This window comes from Sapajus apella, unplaced genomic scaffold (genome assembly GCF_009761245.1).
Source record: "Sapajus apella isolate SASKATOON/1434 unplaced genomic scaffold, GSC_monkey_1.0 scaffold147, whole genome shotgun sequence".
NCBI lineage: Eukaryota > Metazoa > Chordata > Mammalia > Primates > Cebidae > Sapajus > Sapajus apella.
This window is the reverse complement of record NW_022437087.1, coordinates 2,229,635-2,240,355: the sequence shown is the minus strand read 5'-3', so window position 1 is coordinate 2,240,355 and position 10,721 is coordinate 2,229,635. Positions and strand designations below refer to the sequence as shown.

Sequence of the window (10,721 nt, the reverse complement as noted above, 5' to 3'; positions counted from 1 at the left end):
GAGATCCTTTGGCACGTTAAGCATGGCTCTGGGGCAAGGTCAGGTTTGAGTAGGTCAGGGAAGGGAGGAAGCCAAAAGGCAGGCCGTGTTCAGTGTTGGAAGGGCCCTTGTTCCCTAGCCAGGCAGGGAATTACTCTTCCAAAGTGAAAAAGAGTGAGTGTGTCCAGCGCAAATTCCCTCCCTTCCCGAGTTACCTTGCCCCAGCAAAGCTTCTGGACTATTACTCCCAGCCATTGCACTGGCCATCAGGCTCAAAATCCCCTTGAAAGAAGACAAATTTGTTCATATTTCTTAGAAAGATAAGACTTAAGAGATAAGAGCTCTGCTTCGCTTACTGACTGCAATTCACTGAAGACATCAGAACTTTTCCCGAGAGCCCATTTTGGTCGTATATGGAATACCCATGAAACAGGGAAAGGGAAAGAGATGCTAGCACAGACCCATTTGGAAATTTCTCCATTAATTTTATCTCATAGTTACAGGGAACCGAGCAAAACAGAAAGAAGCCAGTGAGATTAGGAAACAGAGGTTTGCGTCTGGGTAAGGGGGCTGGGACTGTGTTTTGAGTAATATATGTTTGACTGCAAATAGGCACGGTAAAATCTCAGGGCTGCCTCCCTCATGGTTGCAGAAAGGCTCACAGGAGAAAAGGGAAATGAGAGTGCTTTGAACATTCCACGTAGGCATTATCATCATTCGTTGGGTACAATCTACCACTCTGGTGAATACAAGGAGTCCCCTTTGTTGTGACCTCCTATGCTCAGACATCAGCCTTGACCTTGCCCACAACGTTCCTGATATAACTAGAGCCACACTGGGTCGTGGGTAATCCTAGAACGCCTTTAGGCATGTAAATGCTGGAAGTCCACCGATTTCAAGGCAATGAATGAAGGGCACAGAAGATATATTTGCTTAGTCTACATCAGGTTTTCTCACCTCTGCGCTGGATAATTCCTTGCGTGGGGGCTGTCCTGTGCAATGTAGGACGTTTAGCAGCATCCCCAGCCTCTGCCCACTAAATGTCAGTACAATTACCCATGTTCATAATAAGCAAAAATGTCTTCAGAGATTGCCGAAAGGGAGGGGTGCAAAATCATCCCCTCCCCCACCTCCATTGAGAGCCACTATTCTACCGAAAGAAATAAAACATGGAACGGTAATGAGGGGAAAAGTCTGTTGGCTGGTATTTTGCTGCTGCAGAAAGACAGATTTCAGAGGGGTGGAGAAGTAAAGGAAGCTGCTGGTAAGCTGGAGGGCGTGAATGTGGCACCTCTCATCTTTCCAGCCACAGGATGGTCACCTCCACAGCCAGGGGTCATGTCCACAGAAGTCACCTGGGGAAGCTGGAGGATGGGACAAAAAAACGTAACTCAAACCAAAAGTGACTCCCATCTAATATTAGCATGGGCCCACATCCCCTGCTGGTAAGAGGGACCTGGGCTTAGCAGGGAAGACCCACGTTAGAGAGCAGGCTCTCCTCTCAATTTTGTTAATAATATATCCCTGGCCGGGTGCGGTGGCTCACACCTTTAACCCTAGCACTTTGGGAGGCCGAGGTGGGTGGATCAACTGAGGTCAGGAGTTCAAGACCAGCCTGGCCATCATGGTGAAACCCCATCTTAAAAAAATATATATATCCCCAAATTTTGTTAATAATATATCCCCAAATTTTATGTCAACAAGGACTCTCCCACTACAAAGAAAAAAAATACAGGCCGTCCTAAGGTATGTTGGCAGCCTCAAAATCTGATCTTTTTTCATTTCCCAAAGTGGCACGTGGACCACAAAGAAATCTTACATGAATAAAGGCCCATTAGATATCAACTAATGAAGGCTTTCTGATTTTTCCTTGCATTGTCTGTAATTATTCTGCTAAAGCAGAAAAGCAGTTACATGACTAAACAAAGTTACATGCAAAAGAATCTTGGTTCTGTTGTAGGCATTTCCAGACAGCTGAAGGAAAGGGGGACTTGGACATGGTGACATCTCCCCTTGCCAGGCCTCAGCTAACCTCCAGTCGTTGAGAGAGAAGCAAAGTGGGTAAACACTGCTTGGGAACTTTCCAGAGCTGAAGATGATGCCAGAAATTTTCCAAGCAGAGTCACTCCTTATACTTCTCGCACCCCAAAGGCCTGTCTACTGCCTTCACACAGCGTCATGCAAACCAGCTGAACCAGGAGCTATGTAGGCAGTGACTAAATTATCAAACGGGTAAAAATTAACACAAAGGGAAAAGAGGGATCACCAAGATCGACTTATACTAGTCTACTCTTCCGATTCACCTGCTGAGATGAAAATAAATGCCTGCCATACTCCAGTCAGATACTGTTCTCCAGGGGCAACTCAGCCAGGAAGTCTGCTGGGAATTCAGTGGCATGGTCTGGACATTCCTAAATCCTCTCTAGAAGACAGAGTTCAGGTTAAGCGAAAGCACATGGCTCCTCCCCTTGGCAAAGCCCCACAGCCAGGGAGCAGGTGGAGCCTGCCAAAAGCAAACAAAAACTTCCCTCAAACAACAACAAACACTTAACACCCGCAGCCTGTCAACAGCAATTAGTCTGCCCTACAAGCAGAAGCCTATTAAGACCAGTGCTCAAATCCCGCAAGGTCCTCTGGAAGCAGAAACTGTCATCCCTTCTTCCTTCTGTGGCTTCCCCAAGGGAGTGACCTTCAGCGGAAACTCGCAACGGAGCTGAAATCAACTTCTCCCTGCCACAGAGCTGGCACAGGGCCTTAGACCCACTGTCCTCTCAGGGGCCCATGCTGGGTTCCCCAGTCCTTTCTGCCTTCCTCAATAATAATATTCACATTAATATTGTTATAGAACTTTAAATACTTCAATATTTTGTTTTCTTGTTTTAGACAAAATGAAATGTTTTGGGGGATTGAAAATTAAAAGTTTTTGAATACTTTTATTCCTTTTTTTTTCTAATTTTAAAAGAAATTAAACACTTTCCTGAACCCCTAAAAGTAACATGGGCCTTGTATGTCTGAAGGAGGCCCCGATTCAGTAAATACCTGCAATTTTTTGAAAAAATACTGTTACCGATGACCACCCATCCAACCAAACACAACCCTGGTCTGTTTCGGAAATCCCTTCCATTCATGGTGTAAATAATGTGCCTGGGAATTCCATACTTCAACTCATCAATTAAAAGTGATCCCTTACAGTTAGATTCCAAGAGGCTTAAAAAAAAAAAGTCACCACACAAGATACATTTTCTTCAATATTTTATTTATATAGAAATACTTAAAAAATGAAGTAGCACCATTACTTAAGTTTTACCTTTATTATGTAGAACTTTAAATGTCAGAAAAATAAAACTCTTGATACAATTTCAAATCTTGTCTCAGCAAATATAATATTAGTATTTGACCATGAGGTTAAAGGCCCTTTATCATAAAATAAAATATACTTTGTTTTTTAAACTTTGCTCAGTAAAGTACATTTAAGCTCAAGTAACATCACCTACATATACATAAACAAGTGGTAAACAAATGTATTAAAATAGAAATACTAAAACTATAGTGGTGCAACAGAATTTTTGTAACTTGCACTGAATTCTATTTATACAAATGTTAGAAAGCATCAACAGTTCTTTTTGACATGTTTATACATTTCCGTTTTTGTAATAATATAGAATAAAATATGCTTTATATCACTGAATAGAAAATATGCTGGGTGAAGCAGATCTAAAGATTTGTCTGAACCTATAAAATCTCCATCCCAACAGAATACTGTTCAAAACATTACACATTTTATGGTTTGTAATTCCGTCACAATTGTGTGATTATTAAAATAATACAGTGTTCTTTGCCATAAGGCGATACTAAAATAAAAAGATTTAACCCAGCTACAAAAAAGTTCACTGAACTTAAATTAAAATACTTGTAAACATCTTTGCAATATGAAATATAATTTTTCAAGTCAAAAAAGAATAAAATACTTCAATCTGTATTAATGCAATTTCTCTTTAAAACTTTTAAACGTTTTTAATATATAAGAGATATGTTACAGTTTCTTTTTTAACTTTAATAAAGCTGCAGTATCCTGCTTTCACAGGAGCTCCTGGCCCTTCCACGAACATTCAAAAAGGATCCACTGTGTTCTATAATAGGTATCATAGGAATCCACCCACAAAGGGGAACACACTAAACAGTCCACACATCCCATAGCACTACTAGCATCTTCATCATCGTAATTACTGTTCATTTTTTCCTACTTTAAGAAAATGGAAAACTTGTGGGGTTTTCTTTTGGAAGCTTCCTATTAAGTACAGTGTAAAAACTATCATTACTAGAATGTCGCCGTTCCTATTATTTATAAAGCATGCATTTCAGGTGTTCAGAGGTTTCCCAGGCTACAGTACTCTTGATGCAGATATCCTGGCAAGTTCCTTTGTTCAAAATTAAATTTTAAAAAATGAGCGGATACTACAGCTTTCCAAGCTCCTCTCGGATCTCAGAGTGTTGGTGTGGCGGGGGAGAAGGTGGGGCACCAGGCAGGCAGGCGAGCGCGGGGAACGAGGATGGGGAGGGATTCCCCCTTCCCCCAGCACGGTGCGCACGAGCGCCCGCCGCCTTCAAGAAAAGATGCGGATGGCCTGAGTGACCGCGGTGTGGCAGACCGGGCACTCGGGCTCGCTCTTCTCACAGATGCGGTTGGCGCACTCCATGCAGAAGAGGTTGTGGCCACAGGGCACCAGCGCAGCGATCACTTCGCTCTCGAAGCACACGGAGCAGTCGCGGCTGCCTTTACGCCGAAGCCCAGAGGAAGAGGATGAAGAACTGGAGGAAGAGCTGGACGAAGACGAGGAGCCCGACGTGTCCGACGGCTGCAAGCCAGGCAGCTGCGCCCCCAGCCCGTTGGCATAAGCTGCGTAGGCCAGGCCTCCTCCGCCTGGGTCGCTGCGCACCCGGCGAGCCAGGTGGTGCTCTCCCGCCCCCGGGGCCATGTGCAAGGGCGGGGACAGGCGCGGGCAGCTGGTGCCAGGGTGCAGCCGGCGGTGCACCAACAGCCCCAGGTTGGCGTTGGAGGGCGCACTGGCTCCAGCTCCGGGAAAGACCACGGAGGAGGACGAAGCTGACGAAGATGCGGAGGAAGAGCAGGAAGAAGATACGGGAGCTGCAGGTCCGCCTCCCGGGGACCGCTCAAACTGGGCCCAGAGAAGCGGTGCCCCAGGTGGGGGAGCGGGAGCCGGGTCAAAAGTGGGCTGCAGCTCGGGGCAGCCGTCGGGGGACGGCACTGAGGCCTCCCCCGCTGCGTAGGTGTACCCATTGCCGTTGTTGTTGTTGTTTCCGTTGTGCGCAAAGCTCAGGGCGGGGCTGGGGGGGCTGTAGTCCGCCAGGCGCGGGGTGGCGGCTGCGCTGCCGCTGGTCCCGCCGCCGAAGTAGGAGTCTGTAGAAGCGCTGCCAAGCGAGCTGGAGCTGTCGTTGCGGTAACTGGAGAATGGCTTGCGCCCAGGGGTGGGCGTGATGCTGGGGGTGGGCTTGCTCCAGAGGCTGCCTGGGCCGGACCCGCCGGACCCGTGATGCAGATCGAAGCCCACATCGGTGCCGTTGGCGTGGAAGTCGTTCTCGTCTGTGAGCTCAATGATGCCGCCGGTACGCAGAGCAATGTGTGCCTCAATCTCCTCTCGAGCGCGGTCCACGTTCTCCGGCATGCCGGTCACTTCAAACACCGGCTCCTTGTCCCGGCTGGGCGTCACGATGTACGTGTGAGTCTGCTGCTGGATGCGCTTGATCGTGGCGCCCTTGGGCCCCACCACGAGCCCCACCACGCGGTAGGGCACCCGCACTTGGATGGTGGTCTGCCCAGGCAGGTTGGGCGGCCCGGGCACCGCGCCGTTGAGTGCCGTGTTCTTATTCCGCGAGGCGCGGATCATGGAGAAGTGCTCGGCAGCGGAGATGATCTCCCTGCGAGCCATGGCCACATCCTCCTTCCTGCCCGTCACAACAAAGACAGGCTCCTCCCCGCGAACTGGGGTCTTGATGTAAGTATTGGTCTTCGCCCGCAGCGCTTTGATTTTACAACCTAGGAGCCAGGGTGCGGAGGAGGGAGTGGGAAAGAGAGACAGACACGCCCATTATCCTGGGGTAACCGCGGAGAGCGGGGACAGCTCGCGTCCAAGACAGCGAGACCTCAGGACAAGAGATGGGCGGAAAGGGGGCGTCTCCCTCACTGACCTCGGGCTGGGCAGCCGAACCCACCCGCGAGGCGCTCGAGGAACAGCCCATTGGCTGCCTGGCCCTCCCCCAGCGACTGCAGTCGTCCCGAACCAAACCCGAGAATCCCAGAAAAGTCATCTGGGGAGATGCCGCTGGGATCCAGCTGGGCGCACCATCAGCCCAGAAGACGGGGGAAGAGGCTCAGAGGAGGCAGCTGCAGCCTCAGTGCTGGTGGACTGGGGATAGGGGGTGGGGTGTGAGTCCCGGGACCCATTGTTCCTCCTCTGGGCTCCATTCCGCTTTGCAGAAATCCAGAATCCTCCTCCCATCCGATGCTCACTCCTCCTCCTCCCTCCTCCCAAAGGACTGATCAAAGCCCCCCTCCCCCAAGCATCTTACATTTAAATTGTCTTTTCGGAGGTGGGCTGGGTGGGGGGCGTTAGGGGAGAAAGCAGTGATTTTAGTAGAGGTAAGTGCATTCCGCCGGGGCAGCGGCGCGGCTCCCAGAGGCAGCCTGCTTGCACTTTCTTTGTCTGGGGCGCCGGCCCATCGCGCCGCTCTTCCTCTCTCCCCAAGGCACCCCACGCCGCGGATCCCGACACTGCACACACCCTCCCCGCAAGACAGTGGCCTGAGACCCTACACCAACCGCCACCTCCCCATCCCCGCTCGACTCACCTTGCCGCCCCACGATCTCGGCGACATGCTCAGAACTGGGCACCGGCACGCACTCGGTCATGTTCACGCTCTTCTTGCGCGGCTCGCTGTCGTACAGAGAGGCGCCCTCGTCACTGTCCAGCCCCAGCAGGGACAGCTGGTCGAGCGCGAGCTGCAGGGCTCTTTGGTCATCCAGGGTCTCTCCCCCTCCGCCGCCGCCGCCGCCGCCGCCGCCGCTGCCTCCCCCGCCGCCTCCTCCCCCTCCGCCGCCGCTGCCGTTGCGCTCCAGGTCTGCAAACAGCGAGCTGGGCATCGCTCGGCCGTGCGCGCCGCGCCCCCGCCGGCCCTCGGCTCGGCGGCGAAAAGCTGCGGCCACAAAGGCAGCCGGGAAGCGGGTGGTCAGGGGCGGGGAGGCCGGCCGGCTGCAGAGGGCTCCGCAGTTGCTTCTTCCTCGGTGCCGGGAGGACTGGGTCGCTCCGTGCGGTCCGCACCGGGCAGTGGCTGCAGGAGCCCCCGCCTGGGTCCCCACCCCAGATCTGCTGGCGGGTGGGGTGGGGGCAGAGCTCGAGCGGTGGCCGCGCGTGCCCCCCGAGTGCCCGGCTGGCTGGCCACAATGCCGAGTGAAAAGCGAGCAGGCGAGCGACAGCAGCGTTTCTTTAAGGAGCCCCTCCCCGGCTCCTCCACTCCCGCCCGCCCGCCCTCACTCAGCGCTTTTTCCTCCTCTCCTCCCCGCCTCTTGACTGAGCCACTGCAGCCAGACGGCTCCGGAGGGGGACGAGGGAGGCGCAACGTCACCGGCGGGAGCTGACACTACAATGCTACTGACACTATCGCTGGGGGAGGCGATTGGCGCGCGCCAGGCCGGGGGCGGGCGGAGGCCGCGGGTTGAGCGAGCCGAGAGAGAGCGCCACCCCCCACCCCCGCGCTCGCCGCAGCCCGCCCCGTCCTCCTCCAGGCCGCGCCCCTCCCCCGCCGCCGCTAACGCCTCTCTTTGTTGTCTAATGCGGGACTGGCAGGCTCGGGACACTTGTATGTACCTATCAGCCGAGGACAATCATTGTCCCCAAGTCTCCTCCCTCGCCTGATTGAGAAAAGAAAACGCGCCCAACTCCGATGCCTGGGGCCCGGCTCGAAAAGAGCGGTCCTTAGAAAGTCCCGTTAGTGGCTCCAAATAAACCACCCTTGGAGCCAAGGCTTCGCCTGGGAGAAGGGTCTGTACTGCGCCCCCTCCGACACGGAAAATGGGACTCCAGGTCTTGGGGCGCACTGGCAGAGTGACTCCCGGCGCGGGTTGTCCACCTGCGCGGGAGCGCACGAGACACAAAAGCACACGCCCGCCCACACTGGCACCCGCGCGCGCTCGCGCGCCCGCGCCCGCATTTCTGTCTCCTCGGGCAGCACTTCGCCCAACTGGCTCCGAAACTGCGGATGGGAAAGCCAAAAGCTGGCGGCCGCGCGAGCCTGGCCCGCCCGGCCGCAGGCGACCGCTGGAATGCATGGCACCAGGGTCCAGCACACGCCCGGCGCGCGGGCCGAGAACCTGCGGGCTCTGACACGCGCACGAGCGCCGCGCCGCCACCGCGGGGACGCAGGCCACAGCGCTGGCAGGCGGCGAGGGCGTGCGCGCTCGCTGTTCCCCAGTCCCTCCCCGCCTCGCCCCGCGGCCGGGCATGCGCAGTGCGCGCGAGGAGCGGGCGGGCCCTTTAAGGCGGGCGCTGGGGAGCGCGCCGGCCCCGCCCACGGCCCCGCCCCGACGGGAGGTGAGCGCCAGTGGCCCGGCCGCTCTTTGTGCGCTTCTCGGGGTGGGGGTGGCGGCGGTCAGAGGTTGCGACGGGACCGGCGGGCGAGGACGGCGAGCTGCGCCCTCTCCCGGATCTCCCAGGGGGAAGGAGGCTTTGAGGGGCGGATCGGGGCGGTGCGCGCTGCTCCTCTCCCCGCGCATCCCCCTCCGCGGCTCACCGGGGCGAACGCCCCTTCGGGCCCGGCGCGCTCTCCCGTTCTTTGTTCAGGGAACGGCCTGGCTCGCCGCGCCCTTTGCGTCCCGCGGCGGGCGGTTCGCAGAGCCGGCCAACGTCCGCACAGCGGGACGCCTGCCCCGGACAATGAGGCCAGGCGGCCGCCGCACTCGGGCTGACTCGGGAGACCTCGTGGTGCCGCGGGGCGGTCCCGGGCTCGAAGGCAGAGGCTCCCCTAGGTGTGCCCTGCGTGACCCCGGCTGCAGGGAACCAGCGCTGGGGCCTCGGTTTCTTATCCGTAAAGTGAAGAAAATAATCCCCGCCCTTTCCACCTCGTGGGTCGTTGGGAGGATTAAATGCGGCAGTGGATGGGCGCGCGCTTAGAAATCAGTAGACAGTTCCGCCAGCGCCTTTACTTTTGAGAACGCGGAGGTGCAGCTCCCTTCCGCGCTGGCTCACCTGGAGCTGTCTTGGGAAAGAGGTGCTGATTATTTCCTTGGGGAAGTGGGCTTAGAAGCCGCTTAACAGTAGTTATTTCCTTAGGACGTTTACGTCAGCTTCCCGGAGCCTGGTGTGTGTTTTTCCTAAAAGGGAATGCTCGATGGGGGAGGCAGGTGGGAGGATGGTGCTCAGTCCTCCGGGAAAGCCACCTCTTACAGCTCCAGTAGGAAATTTCTGTATTCTTTAGACCCGGTTTATGGACTTGGAATCCAGCTAATTTGGGAATGAGGGTTCTGCCGAGATGGAGGGTTCTAAGTACGGGGTCCTGGCTGGGGAGGGCCAGAGATGAGGCCCAGCCTCCCGCGCTCACGCAAGGCCTGTAAACAAAAAGCAGACTGGAAAGGCCTTGGAGTATTTCCATCTTGCTAAGACAACGGGCTGGTTCTCGCCTCTTAGCTCTGTTCCTCTGAATTTAATAGCCTTCGGATTGGGCCTACTGAGGTTTCTTTTTGTTTCAAGTAGCAAATACGATGACGGTAAATTTCCTCAGCTGATGAGCTGTGCCCAGGTAATGGGGTGTAGGGAGAGGCTGCTTCTGCTGGGAGCTTGGCCACTAGTATTTTCAGACCTGCCATGACTCCTTTTTGCATCTACAGCCATGAGAATTCAGATGGATTAATTCTGAAATTTGTTTAAATTTAGAGGATTGGATATTTCAGAGGAGTCCCTGGGGCTGCTGGGTCATTGACCCGGAAGGCGAATGCAACATTTCGCCAAGGTGACAGGTTTAATGTCATTCTTCCCTGCTAGATCCTGAAGGCAGGACTTGTATTTGCCTATAACTGCAAATGTTCAATGAAATCATACATCTTGAGCCACACTAAGGATAAGCCATAGGAATTCATGGAAAGCTGCCGATCATGAGGTGCCCATGTTCATGTAACCCAGGTCACCCTTCACAGACGGGAACACGTGAGTAAAACGTATACAGAGGTGAGCATGCTTTTCTGAAGATGAAGACACCTACAAAATCGAAGGCACTCCTGAGAGCCTGGGAGGGTGGTGAGTGAGAGAAGCGGTTATGATGTGTGACACTCCAGTTTCCAGCCCCAGCTGCTATTCAGTGTCAGAGGCCGGCATCCAGCTTCCCACCTACCTCATAGGGTTGCTTCAGCGAGACGGATAATGATGGCAAAAGCTAACTAGTAAATTCCCAGGTGCTAAGCAAATGTAGTTGGTGCTTTATTCACAGCTACTTCTCGCCTTCTCTACTTGTATCCATTACTGGACGGGTCAGGATATTTTGCGACACTTGACTGCTATTATAATAAAAGTAACAATCCAGAAATTTGAATTCTCTGTTAATGGCTTTAATCAGCCAAAAGTCATAAAACTTGCAAAGTCCAGTTCTGTTTTTAAAATAATACATCCTAACGCCATAGTTTCAGACTTTCCCAGGCTCCTTTAGGACCCCAGTGCTTAACTACTTTTCCTGATACA

General features: G+C 53.9%; 1 protein-coding gene across 1 annotated transcript; it reads right to left on the bottom strand.

The window, feature by feature from the left end:
* Positions 1-3,217: 3,217 nt before the first annotated feature.
* MEX3B (mex-3 RNA binding family member B) lies at positions 3,218-7,721 on the bottom strand. The gene is made up of 2 exons (XM_032264781.1): positions 6,847-7,721; positions 3,218-6,034 (listed from the first exon to the last, which is right to left on the bottom strand). Exons 1-2 carry the CDS (start codon positions 7,136-7,138, stop codon positions 4,584-4,586), a joined length of 1,743 nt encoding a protein of 580 aa, XP_032120672.1. The 5' UTR covers positions 7,139-7,721; the 3' UTR covers positions 3,218-4,583.
* Between the last annotated feature and the right edge of the window lie 3,000 nt (positions 7,722-10,721).